General features: G+C 34.1%; 1 protein-coding gene across 1 annotated transcript in view; it reads right to left on the reverse strand.

Annotated features, from left to right (window-relative positions):
• The window catches only part of LOC129230506 (exostosin-1-like), a 488,007-nt gene that overhangs the window by 35,504 nt on the left and 427,723 nt on the right, over positions 1-24,780 (reverse strand). Inside the window, exon 4 of the mRNA XM_054864907.1 lies at positions 11,311-11,571. Within this exon, the coding sequence (XP_054720882.1) occupies positions 11,311-11,571 (261 nt within the window). The remainder of the gene's footprint in view (positions 1-11,310; positions 11,572-24,780) is intronic.

Below are 24,780 nucleotides of genomic sequence, written 5' to 3' on the forward strand. Positions count from 1 at the left end.
TTTTTTTCAACTATTAAGCATTTTAATACTTTTAACGTATTAATAGAAAGCTGATAAAAATGGACAGTGAAAATAGCTACTAATACTTTTTTTCTATTACGCCCGTAAAATCAAGCTTATAGACTAAAATACCCCCTTAATAGAACTCATACTGCTTTTTAATGACTTGAAATATTTATTTGGCGGAATAGTTTACAATTTAGAGAAACAAAAATGCTTTATTATTTTTCATTTTATTGGAGCTCTTCATGGTGATTAAGAATTTTTCTTTTTTAAACGGCAGATTATTTTAATTTTCAAGGACGTAAATTTATTATTGGCAGATTAATTTTAGTTTTAATGGTACTTTTAATCAAGTTTAACGGCTTGTTATGTTTACAAACATTTAATATTAAGCAACACATTGATTAAACTGAGATAACAAAATAAATACTAAGTAGCCTTATGTGAAGACAACCAAAAACGCCTGTCTTCAAGCTAACAGGTACCTTTTCTGAAAAGTTGATTCAACTAAATGTCTGGTGCGTAGGAGGTCTTATAAAAAAGGAAAGAAAATTTCAGTCTACATCCTCAAAATCTACTTCCTCATTCTACTTAAAATTTATTTAATGAAGAGGAATTTGGCGAAACAGTGCATCTGTCACAAACATCCGAACTTAAAATTAATGCCCCCCCCCCAGAAATAATTCCATTTGCCACATTGATATTTCACTTAGAAATAATTTCTTTTTTGACAAAATATAAATGTCTCCAAAACGATTAATCAGATCCAAATCCAAAGTTGTTGCTGCAGTCGATAAGTGCAGTGGAATTTTAATGACGTATCAGTCGTGTTGTTTTAAGTCAAGTGCGCAGCAGAAAACTGACACAAAGATCACGTATTGCACTTTTTTGAGGGGACGGGGGGGGGGGGGGTTTGAAAACACAGAGAGAAGTAACTGTGTTTAAAAGATGCCACACATTTAAGCATTTATTTTGTTTCTCCTAAATCGAAACTTTAGAATATTTTAAGGAAACAGAAGTAATTATATAAGGCAATTTAACACGTTGATTCAAAAGTTCACACATAAAAACCTCTGCTAAAAAAAATTAATAAAGTGCCCACGAAAATCAACAAAATGCATTTTACAAGCAGGAGCAGGTATAAAAACCTACCAACTAAAAAAGTATTTTTGAAAAAATAGATCTTACATTGATATTGTTGTGTGAAAAAAGATAACATACAAAATTCAATTGTCTACAACGGGGTTGTTTCCATCAGTCAAAAGTATTACTTTTAGTCACTGAAGTTGATAGCATGAGCAAGGAAAAAAAAAATAATACGGAGCGAGGAAAATATTTTACTTTCAAAACGTTTAATTTAATTTTAAATCAATTTTCTTTAAATGTCCAATTTTTCAAATAAGGCGTGGTCTTTATGACGTCACAAGTTATGAACTTTGGCGCGCACTCTACTGGCAAGCTGAATGTTTACGCTTACTTTCTACCGATTAAAATAATTGTTAAAAAATACTAAAATTTGTCGAATTATTAAAAAAAATGGTCAAATCCTATGTTTTAAGCATGCTCTTTCAGAAAAAATAAATACTTTTAAAATTTCGGAAAAGACTTAAAATCTTATATATTTCTACTTCAAACTTCATTTCATCGTTAAAAAAACGCAATAAGTATTTTTTTATTTGGCAGGAAAAACGCAGAAACATGATTGAATATTTAAAATTATAAAATAAATAATTTCAATTTAATAACTATATCTAGCTCTAAAAACAGCAAAAGCGTTATTAGACTGGGTTCTCACAAATTACTTTTCCGGATTTTATATGATTCCCTGAGTTTTTGAAATCTATTTCCTATAATTTATATCGGTGTAAGAAGCAAATGGGGGAAGAAATGATTTTATGTTTATGTCTTACTAGTGGTATCCACACGGCTTTGCCCGTAATAGAAAAATTAAAAGGTCTTTTGGTTCGCCTGTATATTTACAAATAATGTATGGTGAATTTTCTCGCCAATTGGCTTGTACTTATGTTACGGTTCCACGTTATGATAATTTCGTATCTCGCTAATTGGTTTGTGCCCATGTTACGGTTCCACGTTATGATAATTTCGTAATTTACTCGTCCATCCTATGATGATTTTATTCTTAAAATTGGAATATAAAAAGGACCACACTGAATTTTCGAAAAATCAGTTCGAGGTGCACACCCCCATGCTACAAACTAACTTTGTGCCAAATTTCATGAAAATCGGCCGAACGGTCTAGGCGCTTTGCGCGTCTCAGAGATCCAGACATCCTTTCAGCTTTATTATTAGTAAAGATAAAGAGATACAGAAGAATTAACAAAAAGTTCTGTCTAGAACTAAACGAGCCTACTTTCCCGTATACCCATATTACTTTCAAGTACCTAATCAATATTCTCAAAAATAGCTAAAATCACAAATTTTTTCAAACGTATTTTTTAAATATTTTAAGCTGATTTCTAGGAATAAAATATTCCTCACTCATCTAAAAAAATTCGATGCCGTAAAAAAACCGAACAAATAAATGATCAGCACCATTTAAACAAGCCAAGCTAATACACTTTTTTCCATTTCAAAAAAAAAAAAAAAAAAAAACTTTTACAGCTTTCAAAATGAAAAAAAAAATAATTAAAATTAGTAAGCGTATTAAAATAAATGCATCATATCAAAAAAAAAAAAAGTCTTTTTCCCCAGTTGCCAAAAATAATTTTTTAAATGAATTAATGCACTTACCAAAATAAATAAAAACAATAAAATGTCAACTTAAAGAAATAATTTTCATCGTCAAAAAAAAAGTTGTCTGCGCATATCTTTAACATAAATGACTTCGAGTTTATTCGCCGAAAACTGAATACCTATATTAAAACTTTAGCGTGAAAATAAAAACAAGTCATATCAACAATAATTATTTCACAGTTAAAACCACAGCAGCGGAGTCGGAGTCAATCTCATTTTGAGGTAAAGGAGTCGGAGTCGAATATCCAAGAATCGGAGTCAGTCATTTGTCCTCCGTGTATAAATTTTTGCCAAAGCTGTCAGAGTCGAAGTCGGGGAGACATAGTCCGATTAATTATCGGGCACAGGAGTCAGAGTCGGAGTCAGGTGCCCCTAAATTCTTGAACTCGGAGTCTGGAATTGGGTGTCAAGAGTTATTTCCAACAAAATTTGTTTGAATTAAATCCGCCTTCAAGTACGGAATCTACGTTGACTTTCAGTTTCTCCGTATGCGCTAATGTTAGGGGATTTGAACTGTTCAAAATTGAACGGAAAATTGTTCAAATCAAAAAGATACTTACAAGTTTTTCATCAAAAGCTTTTTCCTACAAAGTTTGTTTGACGCAAATTCGCCTCACAGTTCGGAATTGCCTTGCATTTCCCGGTAGGCGCTACTTTTAAGTTTTTTTTGAACTGTTCAAAATTGAACAAAAAATAGTTCAAATCAAAAAATGAAATATAAGAATGAGGTGTCCTCGCCGAGATCTTTCGAACAAAAAAAAAAAAAAAAAAATCTGTTCGAATCGGACTATCCATTCAAAAGTTGTAAGGGGGGGGGGGACAGACAGACAGACCGACAGACATTTTCCCCCGTCTCAATACCCTACTTTCCAATTTTTAGATATTTATTTAACTATTTTATTTATTTTTGACTTTTTTTTTGTTTTTCGCGATATTTTTTAAGATGCATTTAAGCCTTCTTCATGCTTTTTTCTTCTTTTTCTGACTTTTACTGGGAAAGTAGGCTAGAAATCACTGAAAGTGAGTTTATATGTTGCTTGGTTTAAATTGAAAGATGAATGTACAGAAAATATATAATTTCTCAAAAGTGAAGGTTAGTAAAAAAAGAGAGGAAGAAAACAAAAAAAAAAAAAAAAACATCAACGTATCAAATCTTTTTGCTGAAAATTTTAATTAAGTAAAACTAATTTTCATGGGACTTCAGATTCATTTTATACAACGTTACAAAAACTCAGAAGTATGACACATGTTTCGCGAACCGAATAATGTAAGATTCCCAAGCTTATCATTCTTATGCCTATATGTTGATTTCTTAGCTTTCTGTGCATGACCGCAGAAAAACACATTTACAGATTTCTTTAAAAAAAAAGCAAAAACTCGGCGCTAAAAAAGACGAAAAACTATAATATTTAATTTACATTTTTGTTTGACGTTTCACAAAAGTAAAATTAACTGTTTCACAACCACCAGGGCGGCCGAAAGCCACGGCGGGTCCCTTGTCAGATTCGTCACCCTTCCCGCATAAAAGTTATAAAATTTATACCGCTTCAAATCCGAACCAGGGCCACTCAATGGTTGGGTCCCTATTTTCTGACTAAGTTGACATGCCCTCAGGTCGACCTTGACAAGGATTACTGATTGTATAATGATATAAAGGTTAATAAACACCAGAAATAATTCGTGAATCAAACAATATTCGCAAGGATTCCATGATTTTAATGTAATCAGACCTATATGTTGAATAGTAGCTTTTATAAATTATGATAGCAGAAAAAGCACAATGGGGTCGTTTCCAAAATTTTCAAAGTATTTTTTTTCAGATAGAGCATGCTTAAAAACATAGGCTCTGACCATTTTTTAAATCATTTGTTCAAGTTTAACATTTAAAAAAAAAACTTAATTCGGTGCGCTTTCATTCTTTATGCTTCTGCCGATGACATCACAAATGATGAAATGCCATTCAGTCTTGCCATTCGCAGTGCATAATATTTAATTCGCATCTTTACTCATGTGTACTGGCAACGATATGGTTGATAGTAAGCGCAGAGTGCAATATTTAATTCGCTTCTTGATTATCATAACGTGGAAACGCGGTAGAAAGATGCGTCAAAGAACATCATTTGTGACGTCATCAAAACTACGCTTTGTTTAAAAAATCGGACATTTAAAAAAATTAATTAAAAAATAACTGTTGGGAAAATGAAAGTATTTTCTAGGTTCATGTTTTTTTTTTTTTTTTTTTGCTTATTCTATCAATTTCAGTGGCAAAAAGTACTACTTTTGACTGAAGGAAACAACCCCATTAGAATTTTTTTGATTAAAGCAAAATAAACGAAAAAATTGTTTCGAGGAAACTCAGATGCCAAACAAAATTTTGAAAAAAAAAAAAAGAAGAAATAATAATAATATTTCTTATATCTTAGGGTTTTGCTTAAGCAACATTAACTATATCATGAAAATAAGTGGTGCACAACCTACGACCCACGAACCACACGTGGTCCGTAAAGCCGATCCACGTAGCCCGCTGTTACCTTCAATGTAATGAATTGAAAGTATTGGGTTGTTCGGAAAGTCATTTCGTTTTTTTTTGGGAAACATGAAAGACAGTTTTCGTATAATGAATAAATATTTTATTAAATTATATATTGGCCATTCTGGTCCAACACCTTTTGCCATCTTTCTGGCAGTAACATAATTCCCCTCTCATAAAAGTTTTGGTCCTTGCTGGCAAAAAACTGGTTCAGGTGGTTTTTGACATCTTCATTTGAGGTAAAGGTTTTGCCATCCAAAAAATTTTGCAGGGACCGGAACAAATAGTAGTCGGAAGGCGCCAGATCTGGAGAATATGGTGGATGTTGCAGTACGTCCCATTCAAGCTGTAAAAGTTTTTGGCGAGTGACCAAACTTGTGTGAGGCTCCGTAAGGACATGGGGCACCCACACATCGAGCTTCGAGGTTAAGCCCATGCCTTTCAAATGGCCATAAACAGTCGAATTCGACAAATTTAATCTCTCACCGATCTCTCGTGTGGTTATTCGCCGATTTGCATCAACTAATGCCTTTATCGCATCTTTGTCAGCTTCGACCGGCCTTCCAGACCGTGGTGCATCTTCGACATCAAAATTGCCGGATCGAAATTTTGCAAACCAGTTCTGGCACTGGCGTACTGTTAACACGCCTTCTCCATACACATCCGTCAATTTTTTTCTCGCTTGGACAGCATTTTTACCTTTTCTGAAGTAAAAAAGTAAAATATGACGAAAATGCTGCTTATTGCTCTCCATATTTAAAAGGGCACCAACCAAAAACTACTGCGTAGAATTAATAGAACTTTTTCACACACAAGCCTTGCAATATCAGCTCTCAAGACATATAATGGTTATGCGGCTTAAGTGTGAAGTTGGTTTCGAAATAACGTAATTAAGTCCTCTGACGGGAAAAAACGAAATTACTTTCCGAACAACCCAATATATTCGGGAACTAAAGCTCTAGATTAGGAGTCGCCTTTCGCCAACGGGCGACCATTTCATTGAAAATGGCTACTAAAGAATCATGTACAAGTCGCCAAAAGTGGCTAACACTTGTTTATTTTCTGTTAAAAATAATATCGAGCTACGACAACACGCTTCCATTCCTATTTGAACTCTTCTCTTGAGTCTCTTGTAAGCGTTTAATTGATTTTTTACAAACAAATTTTGCTTTCGTAGTTCATTTCAGACTAAATATTTAAAAAATTTTAAAATTTCTTGTTAATATTACTAGTAGCGAATAGGTTATTTACTTTTTGCGCTAAGCTGTTTAAAAAAAAAATAAATAAAAAAAATAAAATAAATAAATAAATAAATAAAAAGGTTACCAAAAGTGGCTACCATTTTTTGTGACTTTGGAAGCCAGTGGCGACCAATTCCAAGTCTAGAGCTTTATCTAGAACCTGCCGACAGAGTTCTTTATTCGGTATTATAATTGTTTGTTGTAAATTTAGAAGACAAAGAGTTTTTGGTTTCTATAAACAGCTCGAAACTTCGTATTAGTAAAATAAGCATGCAACAATAATAACAGTAGTTCTTGGTTTGTAGTTTTCCTTCCTTTTGCGTGTTTTCCCATAGAACCATTTAACCTAAAAATTTATAAATATACGTATTTTAATTTTACATGTGTTTTGGCCCGCGAGAAAAATCTTGGTATGAGGTACGCCCCTGGGATGAAAAAAGGTTGGGCACCACTGATATAAATCATAGTTATTTAATTAACGGTAAAAAAATAAATAAATAAAATAATGATAAATGCTTCCTAATCAAAAATGTATTTGCAAGGATTTAAAGATTTTAATTCTATTATTATTATTATTATTATTTTGGTTTCCCAGCTCTTAAAGTACAATAGCAGAAAAAAAGCATTTACTGATTTTTCTAAAAAAAAATAAATAAATAAAAATTTTTTTGAGCAATCACGATTGCTAATTGTTTTTACTTGACCGTCCTTGATGTTTGGTTCCTTTTTCAACCCCAGCGTTCTCTGCAGGTGCAGCTCTTCCGGTCCTGAGCACTATCCGCCGGAATCCGCTTCTCATGGTCGGTAGCGTCCATGTCCTACACACACACACACGCTCATACACATACACACTCACACACATACACACACACGCGCCCTTACACACATACACACACGCGCGCCTATTCACGCTTACACATACGCCAACATGCATACACACAGGTCTATGCACACGCACACAAGCCTACACATACATAACTATATACACGTAACCGCCCAAGAGGAGGGGCAGACTTGGGGGGGGGGGGGGGAGCCGTTTCTGGAAACAATACCTCCAATGAATAAGGTTCTGTCGCAACTCGTGATTGCGAAAAACATAATTTGAATTCAAAATTTCAGAATTCCAATTATTATTTTTTTTCAATTAAAAATGTTTCGCCAAATAAACAAAAAAGGCATCAAATTACATAAACAGTAGCTTTAAAAAGTAAATAGTTCCGCAAATCTATTGTTTATTTATTTATTTTTGAAGGAATTTGGGCGCCAAACAATTTGAAACTTGATTCTAGGAGTTAAGTTTTTTTCAGGTCTTTACATACAAAAACCAAAATAAATAAAATAAATATTTCAAAAAATAATTATAATTTGAGAAAATAGTTGGACAGCGAAACCAAGAAATATTCTTCAAGAGCAGGAGTGACCAACAGGTTGACCACAGAAAAATTTCTGGTCGATCTACGTAAAATATTGAACTACTTTTTACTTCCTTTTACACAGTAAAGGAAATATTGTATGCGCGAAAAAAATTTTTCCTCAAATTTCGGCCTAATTTTCCATTTTGCTCACTTCCGAAGGAATTTGAGTGGTTTTTTCGACGCTACCGCACGTGCATACTATGCCCTAGAATGTATGGACGCCCTGAGTGAGGGGAGGAGATTTCTCATATCGCATACCTCAAGAACGATATCGTAGAAAGATGAAATTTGGTATGTAGACTCCTAGTGGGGTGTAGTGCCTCCCCGTTTGGTTGTATTCCGATATTCCCAAAAGGGGCCTTTTACACTTTTTTAGGGGAAAACCAGTTTTAATATCAATGCAAACTCACGTGCTGTTATAATTTGACAGCATATCGCCAGATTGGCGACAAATTTGGCAATTTGTTAAAAAAAAAAATTCTGAATTTGTTTTCAATTTGAAGCTATTGGCAATACTTAGAGAGTTATCCATCGAATCACGTTAAAATTGTCGATATTGGGAAATTTAATCTTTGCAAAACGCTTTTTTGCATCGGTTCGTGACGAACTAGGGGTGAAAAGAATTAAAGTGTTTCCTTGCTTACTCCTAAGCGCTTTTTTCTTTGAATTGGTGTAAAAGGAAGTCATGTGATGTACACATCCGCTAGTTTACAGCTAACTTACACATACATCTGCTGATTTTTTTCAATGTAAATAACACCAAGAATTTTTAAAAAATCTTGTTTCAGAGATTTAGACGTTAAGATTTTCTTCGTTGGTATGCACTATGTAGTATATGTTATGTATTTCTAATGGGAAATGCCTAATCTTGTCGTTGATTGATCGCTTAGTATACTCGTACACATGTACGTACTAGCCGATTTTTGTCTTCAGCTTCATTTAATAAATACTAGCAAAAATACCCGGCGTTGCCTGGGTCAGTAATAATTATGAGAAACAATCGTTACTTGCCCTTGTTTTCTGTTTAAAGCGAAATAATTTAAAACAAACCTTTTTGACGTGATTAAAAATCGAGCTTCTTCCTTACTCATTAAACTAAAATAGCAATAAGTATAAAGAACAAAATAGTATTCAATTAGAAACGAAAGCACGACATTTAAGCATATACAAATTTGAAGAATTTCCGAAATATGAAATTAAACTTTACATGTTTAAAAAGATTTATCTCTCTGTTAGTACTTTTTTTTTTAAATCTAAAACCTTCCTGTATGGCTATTGATGTACGAACTGTTTTAAAAAATGTAGCCGCCCGTGTTCCCCTTACACTTGCTTTAGTTATTTTCGGAAATTTCAATTTTTGTGAGCACTTGGTGCGATTTAAAATCTTACCAAATTTGCGAGAATCATTTTGGGACACTTTCGATAATACTCCAACTCCTTACTAATTTTTATTCTAGAAATATTGTTGCCAGATGCTGAGATACTTTTGGTCAAAATAAAATGGCGCTAAACGGTTTCATCCGAAATGTTTCCAAAATAAGTAGTAAAATTTGGCGATTGTTTGAAATCGTGCAAAAAGAAAAATTAATGGAAGTTTTTGTGCGGTTTTTGGATTTGCCTAATTTAGTTGTTGAATTATTTTACACAGTTTTTTTTTTTTTTTTAAGTACCTTTGATTGACGATATTTTGTTTATATGGTGAAAGCTGAGAAACATTATTAAGTAGTCTTTGGGCTCAAAAACAGCGACAGTGGAAAAAAACTGCCAAATGCATCAGGTACTGAAATCTTTCTGAAAAAATTCTGGCGATATTTCTGCTGGTTGGTTGGATATAGTGAGCAAGTGTCCAATCAGCATAAATAATAATAATAAACCATTAATTACATAAGCTCCGTTTAAAAGTAAAATGATGAGCCAAATGCATTTATTTTAGTTAATCTTGTGGAAAAACGTTACTTTAAGATTTGACTTGAGAAAAGCCTCAAAAAGTCAGACGAAACGCAAAAATATTCAACAATACAACAATTCTTGGGAGTTGAAATGACACACTAAATACTGACTTGGGTTGATGAAAGCCCTTCGAACAGGGAACAAAAAAGCCCATAACTCGTTTTTTATACAACTTAGAAACTTCGAACAGATGCTATCTTCAGCAGAAAAATTGGCGCTTTCGATGGACATATAATGTTAATATGTGCACGTTTTTTTCCACCTCCATATTGGGGCATTTATGCGAAAATTTGGACTAAAATTGGAATAAAAACGGAACTATCAATCGGATTTTTTTCGAACTGGTCTATATACCTCCCCAGTACCAAACTGAACAAACGGCGAAAGTTTCATCCAAATCTGCCGGGTAGTTTCTGAGATCTTAGGGAACAAATTTACCAAACTCCATTTTTATATATTTAGATATACACTGTTATTGTTGCCTAAACCACTTAAGGTATATTTCGATAATTTGAGATAAACCATAAGCCGAACAGGGCTTGGTCCCCCCCTCCTCCCCAAGGGGTATTGATTTGGAATGATAGAGCATCTTAGTGACCACCACATATTTAACGTGCCCAAGTCACAATTAGCGATCAAGAAGGATGTTCGATCTGGCTGGCATCCAACCTGGAACCCTCCAGCTACCGGTCCACAACCTCACCGAACAGGCCACCCCGGTCCAATATATATATTGCTCATGAGACCAACCATGATTTTCTTCTGAAAGCGTATAGGGGTATAGGAGTGGTAAAGATAGCCAGAATCATCCCCAGAGCAAAATGGTTCGGCCATAGGTCCTGCTGTAGTTACTGACGCCGTTTGAAATAACTGATCGCGTATCAAGTAGGGATTAAGTCCGAAGGGAGTGGCTTTTGTGAGTATGAATCCCTTAAGAGCCTGTCAGACTTTGACAACGACTGACAGATGGCAGCACCATTTCAACAATTTAGGCATATTCCTACGGGGAAGATAAGTCTCCAGGTACCTACTCATGGTAATTGCTAGGGACCAATCACAGAATCTGTGGACAAACGGACGAAAGGTGGACGTTCTAAGTGGATATTTTTCAGCAATGGGTTTCGAACCCCTTTACCCTCTGATGCCTTATCCATGAGGATATCCCCGGTCATAAGTGACCTTACATGTATAGCATTTTTCGATGCACTAAGCTGAAAACCATGGGTTTTGAGGGGGGGGGGAATTAACCGCTGTCTTGTACGATTCATTACTTTCTGTTCCCGCTGTAACAAGTTAAGAGTATCGAAAGCAGATCGCCACACACTGCCAACGTATAAAGTCGATCGTAATAACAGACAAAATGGTCACCCCTGCTTTAGAGCAACCGAAAAAATAAATGACAACAGCAAAAACTTACCCTGGCTGCGTACGCCGACTTGGCGACCGTTTTGACTAGCCTCAGCAATGGCGACGAAGCTGAATGCGCCGAGCTGGCAGCCATGCTGACGTAGACCACAGCGGTGAACTTGGGTCCGGGCTCCGCGCCCAGGGCATTCAGGTAGAAAGGGAAGTCCCGCAAGACGTCGGAGAATTGGGGCAGGATGGGCAAAGCACCCGGATGAGTGTTCCAGACGAAGGAGCTGCGTTGAGCTGTCACGTACAAACGCTCACGGATTATCTGAAAAGAGAAGAAGACAAAAATTCATTTTTAAGCATTAAATTTGACCCTACCTGAATGAAGAACGTCTATAGTTCGCCTTAGCGCTGTTGGCACCCGGTGGAGTTTTAAAAATATCGGATGTGTATGAAATGGGAAGGGCAGTAAAAGCAATCGGCTAATCAAGTCTCCTAAAGTATATGCATTATAGGGGAGTTTGGAGCGAGTTTTCAGATTACATTTATTTCTTATGGCAAACAAACAATGATGACCCCCCCCCCCCAAAAAAAAAAAAACCTTTTTTCCTCAACGCCTGATAATAGCAACCCTCGCTTGTCGCTTCTTATGTTTTAAACCGATTTTGAAGTGGACTCGTCCATCATTGAATGCAAACAGTCCTGAGGAGAACTATAGACGCCAAACTGATCAGTGATCCTAAATATATCGCTAAGACAAATACTCACTCAGAGTAGATGACCGATAGAGATGGCACAGCGTTTCTTTTCAGTCGTAAGTATGAAACAGGTTTTAGCTTAACTATCATGGAACATTCCGTCGGGCGGCCGTACTTCAATGGATTTTATTTCATGATTACTGTCATTAGAATAGTTTTCGTAATAAAATACGAAATAACTTATTTTATGTAAAAAATCCATTAATATTTGACTTATATTTTCCGTTAAGTTCTTACTAAAGTGAAACTAACTACAATGGAGTCCCTCTAATCCGAATTAAATGGAGCAACTGACGGTTCGAAACACAAACAATTCGGATTAGTCGAAATTTCGATACATGTGTGAAGTACGATATTTATTATACACACACAGTATAACTTCGATTTAAAGGTAAACGGTTTAAAGATTTCCTCATATATATATATATATATATATATATATATATATATATATATATATATATATATATATATGTACTAGCAGTACCCGCACAACGATGCTCGTGCTAAAAATGTAATGGAAGTCCGTTGAATAAAAAAAATTGACGCCCCCTCCCCCTATGATGTGAAATTATCATTTTTCTTTGTATAAAATGCGTACACACATTTTCAAAAAAGAAACCTACTAAAGTTTCTTTGGAATTTAAAACTTTTCGTCAAATTATTAAATTAGATTTACAGTTGCTTTAAAACTCTATTTGGCGAGTGAAGCGGTTTTTACTGCAATTTAAAATATTTCGCCAAATAAACAAAAAATTACATCAAATAATACCTTTCAAATGTAAAAATAATTTCGCAACTCTATTGTTTATCGCCTAACTCGCCCAGCAACCACGCTATCATAATCCATCCAACGGGATGGGGGGGGGGAGAAAAAAAACATCCCGTGGAACATTTAAAAATCATCGTCAGAAAAGAAGAAGAAAATGTCGTACATTTCATTTGGATAAAAACAAATCAAAAGTTTCTTTTCTTTGAAAATAAATCACCAAAACAATGAATTACATTTACGGTTGCTTTAAAACAATAATCCTAGACTGAACTGCTCAGCGCCTAATGCGCCATGCGACCACGCTGCCGGAACCTAGCCCTTTTGCGAGTGAAGCGGATGTTTTTTTTTTGGAAATAATAAATGTCTCTCCGAACAAACAAAAAAGTATAAAATCACATTCACAGTAGCTTTCAAATATTTATATATTAAGAGCTGCGTTGCCGGCTTTGCCCGATCTACCTTGAGAATAAATGTGTGTCAAGTGACATATGTTCAACAATCAGGCTTAAATAAAAGGGGGAAAAAAAAAACACCATGCAAAATTACCCTTCCAAACAATGACGACAGAATGTCGACAGAAATGACGACATTTCTAAAATACTTTTAGAAATTAAAATGCGAAAGATGGACTTTAAAAGCGTAACCATGGACACACGAAATAAAATAACATTTAAAATTAAATGCAAAATAAGGAAAGAAACAATGGATTCAAAAAGCGTAAGAGTGGAAACACGAAAATAAAGTGGTTGACAACCTGAATCAAAATGACATTTTCCGAATAAAAACGCTTGTAACTTTCTTTCCTTTGAAGATAGAAGTTCAGTTTTTCGACCAGAGGTCGAGAGAGATCTGGAGTAAAAAATGTCGCTTTTTATAATGGTGTCGGAAAGAAAATTGTGGGACAACTCCTTTACTGTTTATTGATAGATTGAAGAAAGTAGTGCCTAAATTTCAAACGCAAATTACTCCCACCGTAATTAAGTTATAGCATTGAAACAAATTGTTTAGAACGCGGAAAATTCTACCCTTTTCAACGATAGATAATACTAATATGTGCAAGTAATTTTCACTCCCATATTCGGGAATTTATGTAAAATTTGGGCCTAAGTTGGAATAAAATAAGAACTATTAATCGGATTTTTTCGAATTATAGCCCATGTCACTCAGTAAGAAAGCACCTTTCATATAGGGAAGGAATTTTTCAAATAAGTGCAGTGGTTAGGGAGATTACCTCGAACATATAAACACACAAAAATCCGCCCTCTCTTTATAATATATATATATATATATATATATATATATATATATATATATATATATATATATATATATATATATATATATATATATATATATATCGGATTCAAAAACCATCAAACGCGGATGAGCAACACCCTTTTTCATTAGAATAATGGATGTGATCTTGAATGAAGTGACTATCTTACCACTAATTCAAGAAGAGATTCATGCTGTAAATGTATGAATAGATCTTATCTCATGACTTATTGCGTGAATTCATCAACGTGTACCAAATTATGCATGCAGAAAAAGTTGTTCTTTTTTTTTTTCTTTTCTTTGCTTTAAGTGCATTTAAACCTCTTCGGGTTTTTTTTTTTGGATTGTAATTTTGAAAAATCACACCTGCTCGGCTTATGCAGAATCTCGGATGAACGGAATTCGAATTAGCAGAATTATACTGTATTACATATTAGCTTTTATTTGCTTTTAGCACATTTAAATCTCTTCGGGTAATTTTTTCGATTGTAATTTTGAAAAAAAAAAGTTTCGAAACAAGCAGAATCTCAGTTAAATAGATTCCGGAATAGCAGGATTTCATTGCATTACAAAAAGCATAAATAATTAGTACATAACTTTTAAAATTTCAAAATTTAGACACAAATTCTTCGCAAATCAAAAAAGAATTCGCAATAATTCCACACTCAGAAATAAATTATGCCTGTATGTTGGTTTTACAGCTTTCAGAGTATAACAGCTGACAAAACACATCTACAGATTTTTTAATGGTTTAAAATGAAGACATTCATTCTTTTTGCGAGGAAAATCGGGTGTCAAGCAAATAATTTTTATAATTTTTTTTATTTTGCCTAGCTAAACCTAATTTCGGTGCAAATCATATTTAACATTTAACGTTGTAAAAATTAAAATTATGTCACGAATGCTTCGTGAATAAAATAAATATTTGCAGGAATGCTAAAAATTTTAATTCAACAATGCCTAAATGTCGGTTTTTTCGCTTTTGGAATATGACAGCAGTAAAAACACATTTAAAAATTGTTTTCAACAATATGCGAGATACGTATAAATGAATAAGATTCTGTTTTTGAGGATAATTGGGTGCCAAACATGATATACTAGAAAGTGTAATAACTGGTTTACACCAAGTTATTACAATAATGATAGAAACAAAATATTATAACAGAATGAACAATGAACAGAACAACTGGTCTTTGCGGAGCTTATATCGTGATATCAAAAAGGTATATGTTTATTCATTTAAACTAGGAAGAAAATCAGATTGATCAACAAACATTTACTGACTTCATAAGCATACTTTTCTACTTTTGTTTTTCCATATTTATTATCTACTTTTGACCTTTTCATTATTTTCAGTATTTATAATGATATACCATATAATTTTTTTTTTCGTTGTTACTTTATTGAATCACCTTTTTCAATTCCTTTATTTTTTAAAAAGTTTTGCGGAAAAGTAGGTAGTAAAAAAAGTGACCAACAAGGGTTTGGTTGCTTTAATGACCAACTTTGCTTTTAAACGAAAAGCGCACAGTTTCTTATTCCGTTAAGTAAGTTTAAAAAAAAAAAATGTTTTATAAAATATTTTGAATAATTTATTTTTAGTTTTCTTCCCTTTTCTCGAAGGCAGGGGGTGAAACTTTCGTTAAAAATTATCGTAAAAACTCTTTTAAGAAACCATAAAAACTAGATCAACCGCGTGTAATAAACAATACGTGAGCAGAAATAAGAAGGAATACTGATGTTCACACGAAGAAAATTCTTGCAATACTTGTATGTACCTAAACGTGGAAAAAAAAAAAAAAATCTGTGACCTACTTCCCCCAATTATTTCGAATTTGAATTCCGAAACTTTGAATTCAAATTATGTTTTTCGCAATCACGAGTTGCGACAAGACCCTACTGATTAGAGTTATTGTTTCTAGAAACGGTTCTCCCCCTCCCCCCCAGCATGTCCCTCCTCCTGGGTGGTTACGTGTGTATATTTGTGTGTGTAGGCTTACGTGTGTGCCCGTAGGCGTGTGTATGTGTGTAAAGGCGTGCGCACGTAGGGGAGTGTATATGAGCATGCGTGTGTAGGACATGGACGCCACCGCCCAGCAAAAGTGGATTCCGGTGGACAGTGCTCAGGACCAGCCGCGCCGCCGCCGGTGGACGGTGGTGCTGCAGCCCTGGTCCAAGCTGAAAAAGGAACCGTAACGTCAAGGACAGTCAAATGAAAGCAATAAGCAATCGTGATTGCTCAAAAAAAAAAAAAAAAAAAAACTATAAATTCAGAATTAGAGAATTATTGCATATCTTGTAATATACAATTCAGTTGTGTTAAGTGTCTAACTTTATAAAAGTTCAAAGCAATGAGACAAATGCTTCGCGAATCAAATAAGTACTTCCAAAGATGCCAAGATTTTAAATTGATCCAGGGGTCATAGAGGACTCAAGTAAAATTTTCTGAAGGTAGTGTGAAATTTTCGGAAATTCTGAAGAAGCTCGCCTCCCCCCTCCCCCCCCCAAAAAAACTCTTCATATACTCGTATATATACAAAAATAATTGAAATCATTGGGAGGAAAAAAAAACATTTTTTTAAAATAATAATTTTTTAGTTTTAAAAAATGCAGACAGCTCAAACTTTTCGGAAACGGTAACCCAAAATTTTCGGATCACAAACACTTCAGGTATGATCAGATGTTGGTTTCTCAGCTTCTAGAGCTTGCAGAAAAAAAGTATTTTAAGATTTATTTTTAAAGACCAAATATAAATGAATAATTCTTTCGACAATACCGATTAAATTGGTAATAATAAAAACATATAGGTCTGTACGCAAAAAATTGCAAGCAAAGAAAAGTAACAACAGCACATAAGGGGAAAAAAATTCCCTTAAGTGATGAGTTTTAAGGTTAAAAAGATACCTTTACTTACTAAGAGAGTAACTCAATGAATAGTACAAACATTAGAATGGAGAAAATCGAACTTTGTAAATAAAATATAAGCATGGATAAAAATTTCAAACTTTATTTGAATCGAAATTTCAATGAAACCCTTTTCCGATGTTCTTCTAAATGCTTCCTTTTGAGAGTTTGCAATTAAAGTATTCCGACCGAAAATCCCCCAAATGTTTATGTAAATATGCTTTCAACCCTCTTTCTGAATTTAAATCGCCTGTCTTACCCCTGCCACAGAGCCGAATGCGAAAAAAACTCATAAATATCCGAATAAATAACGGGGAAGCAAACGGTGGTTTCTAGAGAATCATGAAACGGTGGAATGCGTTCTATTTTGCATTCGAAAGCACGGCGGGAAACCGAATGCAGATGCCTCTTTTCTTCAGTCTTTCGATAAGTATTTTTGAAAAGTAGAACGATCTTGAAAGTAATAAAATTTCGTACTTCTAAATAAAGAGCGACTTTTCGCAACTGAATCTTCATGTATACTGATTACACATGCTGAATTCTAGAAAAGTATGGGGCAAAAAATGTGAAGTACTATCTTAAAAATTACGGAACTTAAAACAAGTACAGTAAAACTCCTCTAATGCGGACACCAACGGGACAATTTTTTTGTCCTTAATAGGAAGGGTGTTCGCAGGACAGGGGTTTAATAATGTTATTTGCCTTGGAATCGGGAAATTAAAATTTGTTCGCATAAGAGGGGTGTCCGTTAGGAGGGATTTTACTGTATATGGTTAATAAATTACAACCTCTGACAATCAAGTTCTCTGAATAGTGCCTCTATGAAAAGGGACTAAAAAAATTAGATAGGTCTCTAGATTTGTTGCTTTGCCCAGGTCGGCATTGACAGCAAATGACGACAAAATGTCTTTAATTAACTAGCAAAGGTGTTTTAACGACATATTACGAGTTAATTCTTATTTTAGACACGTCACCCGTGGCACTATTATCAATTACGTTTTCTATTTGTCACTCGAGAAGTCATTCCTGGAATAATTTGATTTCTGTTAAAACATTACGCAGCCTCTTTCGTAATATCTGTGCAATAAAATTGGCATCTCTAGTATTAAGGATTATTTCACTTTATTCAAATAAGAGAAATTATAAAATTTAAAAAAAAAAAGAAGAAGAAAAATAGGTTATCTGACATTTGACACCTCGGATTCAAATTACGTTTTTCACGAGTTGTGATAGGACCCTGCTCATCACGTTTCGTGTTTCTACAAATGGCTCCCTTTCGCCAGAACAGACTTTATTTATACCTTACCCTCTCGACTTTTCGCAATGCTCTTTAAACAAAAACAGCATACAATGTACGACAAACAACCTCTGAAGCATGACCCTCCTTGTAAGCATCGGCGTAAATGTCCTTTGGTATACGGGTCTCCGCGATTATGTCCCTTTCCTGGGCGATGACGTGTGTGAGTGTAGGTGTATGTATGTGCTCGTGTATGAACTGTGGATAAGTGTGTAGGATATGGACGCCACCACCCAGGAGGAGCGAAGGCCGGTGGACAGTGTTACTGGTGGAGGACTAGGCTCAGAGGAGTGTGCACCTGCAGAGGCCGGTGGACAGTGCTGCTCGCAGAGGCTCAGAGTCCAAAAATCAAAGGAACATCAACCTCGATCAAGAGAGAGTAACAAGCAGTTCGTTGATTGCTTAGAAAAGTAAAACAATCATAAAAGCCTCTTTGTTCTGATTTTAGTTGAAGAATTTATCTTACAGGTAGAATAGCGGCACCAGTAACAGACAGTCGTAAACAGGGATTGCAATACCGTACCCAAAATTCACTACCAGGTATTCGGTATTTTTAAAACGTGATACCGGTATCAATACCGGTATTTGTAATTTTTCAAAAATTGCTTGAAAACACAATGTTTTGTTACCACATTTCATAATTCTGTACATAAATCGTATTATTTATGAAAACGTATTGTGAACAAACACATAAAAAGAAGGAACAAATGTCGTAACAAAAATCAATACTAGTAAAAAATGTAACGCATCTTTTGAATTGTCTCAAAGCCTAGAACTCATTTTAGTGCTCAACTTTCCTAGAAATGAAAATACAATTTCTGAATTCACGCAAGTCGGTGATACTGTTAAAAATCCGCATTCTACCTCCTCTAATTGCCTAGAAGTCATTTTTATCTTCAAATAATTCAGTCTGTTATGTGTAATTTTTGGATAAATCCTTTTGCGTGTGTGTGTGCTTCTTTTGTATTGTGTGTACTAGTATCATTATAATTCAATTTATAGCTTCTTTATTTCTTTTTGAGAGACAAAACTTTTCCTATATTAACATCATTTTCTCTTGAGCAGGAGTGGTTTGTGTTTGCTTTTTATTAGTAGGTCTTTGGTTTGAAATTTACGATAAACTTGACTAAATTTGATCGTGTTAGTTTCTCTTTTTCGTTTTCTTTTCAAAATTCTTTAGTTATAATTATCTAAATATCTGAAAATATATTCAACCTCTATGCAAATTTTCAAGGCACTATGTAAGACGACTCAGGACAACAAACCAATACTGGTGACAACAAATTAGCATTTGTTACGCTAACAAGAATAAGTATTTGAGATTATTTAGCACAGTTGAGAAAAATGTTTTCTAAAAATCATAAAGTATTACTGCAATTGATGGTTATAATAAATTGTTCAAAGAACAAATGCATTTAAAATTACATTCAAAATAAACTTTCACAAAAGGGTAAGTGACAAATCAGTGATCAGGGACAAGGAAAAAATAAAAACATGATGCACAAAACCCCACGAAAATGCGATTGATTTAGCTATCCAGTAATGACACTATCATTTTGCAATCTTTCCGTTACGTTGATATAATGATATTCTATTAGTTCGTGCTTTCGAAGGCAAATTTTTGATTGATTTTGGCTCAGTATCATGGAAAAAGAAATGTACATTTGAGATTTAAGTAGATATTTAGTAAGTTAAATTGAAAATTTTTTAATTAAAGCTAATTATTATTTTCAGCTAAAACCGACAATACCGATGTTTTACCTCCGCAAATACCGGTATTACAAAATTACAAAATTGCTCGAAATACCGGTATTCGGTTTGCCGGTATTGCAATCACTAGTCGGATTTAAATAATTAGAATTTTAGGCGGGTAAAACTGATGTTTCTGCGAGTCATGAATACAGTGCATGCAACCATCTAGTGTTATCAGAGTGAAGTTTATGAGCCAGTTGGTATTTGCAAGGCAGTGGAGGAAGGTTGTGAACAACCACCACGAGGTCAGCTTCCGTTTCATGTTTATTTGAACTAAATAAGGTGATAGTTCTAAAAATAAAGAACTTTTGCATATTTTGAGAAGAAAATTGGAATTTCGTCCATTACTCATCCTTTTCTCATCCTATCCGTTGCTGGGTATCGTCAGAAGTTTCGGTGTCTGTTACTGGGGTCGGACCTTTTTTCGAAATTGAGCTAATAAAAATAGAATTAACTAATTCAGAGGATCCAGAAGCAGCCAAATGTTAAATAAGATGTAGTTGCATAAGAGAAAAATAGTTTTAAAAGTCTAAATACATTAAAAGGCTCAGAAAATTGAGTTAACCTGAGAGCAAAATCTTAAGAAGGTCTGTTAATGGTACCGTTACCCTAATTTGAAGATAATGCCTCATATTTTGCTTCCGATGCAGAGTTTCTGGTGATATTACTGAATACCATTAGAATCAAAAATTCAGCAACTTAACCGACCGACAGTATATTAATGTGATTTTCACATTCATTTAAAAGAAAAAAGTTAGAAAAACTGTGGTTCGGGGTTACAAGGATATTTTTTTTTAAAAGAATGAGTTGAAAATACAAAGGGGTACAACGAAACCAAAAAACAATGCGAAGGGGAACTTAACTTTGAGTACAGCTTTACTTAACCTTTTTCGATGTGTTTTGACTACGCTATGTTATTTCATGAAATGCAAAACCTAACCAAATTTTCTTAGACACTAGAAACAATTCAGGGTTCATACTTAATTTGGATAAAAAATTTCCATGACTTTTCCAAGACTTTTTCAGGACTTCATAAAATTTTTCATGACCTTGTTATACGAAGATAATTATACTGTTTAATGTAAAACTTGACAATTTCCGGAAATGGGCATTAGAAAAATTGTTATGTGAGTGCCACTACCTCGTTGGAGCACTTACTTATGACTGAAAAAAAATCAGTGCACACTGCAGAAACTAATAAAAATTATTCTTATTTGTCTTTAACATACAAATTCAAACAAAATAAAAATACAGTGAATGCAATACACTGATGTTTAAATGTCTAACAAATATTTAATAAATAGAACCGAATGCATGGGACAAAAATTGAATGAGTCATTACTAAGTTTCCTATAATAAATTTAATTCATAATAACATTGTCCTTTGGTGTCAATAGTGCATCTAATCATCCACGTAACTTGACAGTATACGCGTTCATTAAAATAAAGCTACGTTTTTCAGTAATTCCTTTTTCTAAACCAGATATTTCAGTTGGCCACGAGGATCAGTTTTGCGAGCTGTATGTAAGGCAATACTGTTTTAGAGTATTAGAATTCCCCTATTTCAATTTTTTATTGCTGACTAAAGTCTTCATTTTCTAAAGCCTTCAACACATTAAGATAAACTTTGGTAAATTTAATAACGAATTTTTTACAAGTAGTTGAAACGAACTCGGATGCAATTGAAATACATTTTTTGAGGGGGGCGTGGCAAAATCAAGAATGTGCAAGTCCACTACTACAGAATACAAAATATAAGAAGTGCTGAAAATAATGGTGAATTCACAATTAGTGACGCTCCAGAAGTAATATCACATTACAAAAAAAGGTGAGCGGCTGTTACAGAAGCAGATGAAATTGGATTCCAAAACTCGGATTTGTTTTAGAGATCGTTCAATTTGTATGCAATATTACTAAATCACTCAATATTTCTAGCGCTCTTTTAGCTATTGTTACTTGTTTACTGCACAAGACATTTTTCCATGACTTAAAATAAATTTCCATGACTTATAATGAAAATATTAATTTTCCATGACTTTTCCAGGTCTGAAATTTGTTTAGTTTTTTTCCATGACTTTCCAGGATTTCCATGACCCGTACGAACCCTGTCTTATTATGTTAAACAAAATGAATATTTAAACTCTAGCAAAATGATTTCACAAGAGCTTTGTGCGTACAATAAAATGAAACTTTTTCAAAAAATACAGTGTTTCATAAATCCCGACGAGTAAAGGATAAAAACAATAAATAAAAAAAATCGTGAAACTAAGAGTGAATTTAAGCGTTCTAATTTTAGGAACTCAAACAGCTCGATGGCTGTAGGATTGATAAATATTTGCCATGTCTTATTACGAAAATATTTAATGTTTTCAAACTTTTCAATAACATATAATATTTAAAGTTTTTAGAAAAAAAGTTAAACAAATTTATTATTTTTTAAAAATTTATTATTTGAAAAAAATTAAGTGACATCATTCTTTTTCATAAACATATCTATCTGAATGATAAAGATCATAAAATACCATAACTCTTCCCCACTAGCACTACTACTTTCATCTTTGGTTGAAGGCTTTTTTTCTCCTCTTTTCTTTTCTTTTCAGCTTGTGGGTACAAGAGCAGAAGGCAGAAACGGATTTTATTTGAAAAGATTAAAGGCTTTTCTTTTCCGCAAAAAATCCTTCCCATGAGCAAATATTCTAAGAATTATTTTCTACCCATTTTACCGATTTATAAACCTTTTTTTTCTTCCCCCGAAAACATTCGACGGGGGAAAAAATCCAATACATTTTTTCAAAGCAAGGGGAGAGATTGATTTTAATTTTGGTAAAAATAATCCATATGGATGGTATGCATATGCATTAAAGGGTTTTGATGGCTTTAGAATAAAGTAAGTTTTCCCGTTCCAAGAACAAAAAAAAAAAAAAGTTTGCAAGAATACAGTTTTAATGCCAAATACTGAGTGCACATTTTACTTGATTGCACAAAGAAAGGGAAATATTATATTCACGAAAAATTTCTCGCTCAACCTAAACTTCTACTTTAATCGACAACGAATCAGTTTTGACTTATTTGTACGTATTTATGTAAGTACACGCGTATGGACAGCGAAAAACTTTTGATTCCCCCCCCCCCCCCTCTCCACTCTAGTTTCAAGTGCGAATGCATCTTGAATAACTAAAAAATGGCGACCATTAGAGCGTTGGCGATGTAGGATCTGTACAATGTCTGTTGATACGGAACGGAAGTAAAGGTTTATGAGGTGACGTCATGAGATGCAAGCTTTTCCTAAGCATACATTTATGTTGTAGATATGCAGATAGAGCACTTTTCTATAAAAAAAAAAAAAAAAAAAATACTGCACAGAGAGTACAGCTCCAGGCTAAGAATTCTAAATAGTAGTCTACCTGTGTAGCTAACAGAGCCACAAAAAATAGCAGCCACTTTTGACAGCCACATTTAAAAAAAAAAAAAAAAACTTATGTTCAAAGCAAAAATAAAACCCCTTAAAGGAGTTTACTTTGAATTGCATTTTCAAGGTGGAGTCGACTGGTACTAAAGATTTAAAGCGTGTTGTAGTACTAGTAGCACATATACGATACGATGTTTAGCAAATAAACATATGGTCACCACTTTTGGCGACTGAGATTTGACTTTTTGGTAGACACTTTCAATGAAATGGTCGCCTATTGGCGACTGGCGACCGACTATCTAGAGCTTTAAAGGAGAAGCAATCAGCTTCATGTAGTGTTGTGAACGTACATCATGGATGACACAAGGCGAAAACAACTTTCTCGGAATTTTCTGAGTTTCCTGGTACCACCAGTCCGGACTCTCAGGTGCAGTGTTGCCAGATTGGGGGACATTTCCCCATTTTGAGGAAATCTGGTGCTCTCTGGGGAAATTTTGGGGAAATGGGTTCTGAGGGGAATACTTTGGGGAAAGATTCTTTTCTTGGGGAAAACCTGGGGAAAAAAAACCTCGGGGGGAAAAAAAGAAATTTTTCGTATTTGGATTCGCGTCAAGTATAGTTGCATAGTTTGTATCAAACAGCGTTGGTTTAGCTTTGCTCAACTTTATGGAATTCGCATTAATGTTCTGTGTGAGTAACCAGTTGATACGTGAAACAGGTAAAAATAAGCGTGATAAAGAATGTTCTTGGATAAATATATAAAAAAATCATAGTTTAAATGTACATACAGAAGCAGAGTAGTCAATGCAAGCAGAAAAAAAAAAAAAAACATTTGGCTATTTCTTATCTTTCGGTCAGGCGCTTGTAATTGTGACTAGTGGCACCCGCACGGCTTTGCCCGCAGTAGAAAATTAAAAGGTTTTTTGTTTCCCCTGTATATTTACAAATAATGCATGATGAACTTCTCTCCAATTGACTTGCCCACGCTACGGTTCCATGTTATGATAGCTTGGTAATTTACTCGTCCATCTTATGATGATTTTGCTCGGGAAAATGTTCTTAAAATTGGAATAGAAAAAGAACAAAATCGAATTTTTGAAAAATCGCTTCGAGGTGCACACCTCTATGATACAAACTAACTTTGTGCCAAATTCCATAAAAATCGGCCAAACGATCTAGGCGCTATGCGCGTCAGAAAGATCCTGACAGACAGAGAGATATCCAGACAGAGAGGATTTAGCTTTATTATTAGTAAAGATAAAGAAAGATAAAAATAAAGACAAAAAAAAAAGCGAAAATGGAAAGAAAAAAAAGTTGGGGAATTTTATAAGAAAATTTGGCTATTTGGGGGAAAAAAAATTTTCAAG

Source organism: Uloborus diversus, chromosome 9, assembly GCF_026930045.1.
Source record: "Uloborus diversus isolate 005 chromosome 9, Udiv.v.3.1, whole genome shotgun sequence".
NCBI lineage: Eukaryota > Metazoa > Arthropoda > Arachnida > Araneae > Uloboridae > Uloborus > Uloborus diversus.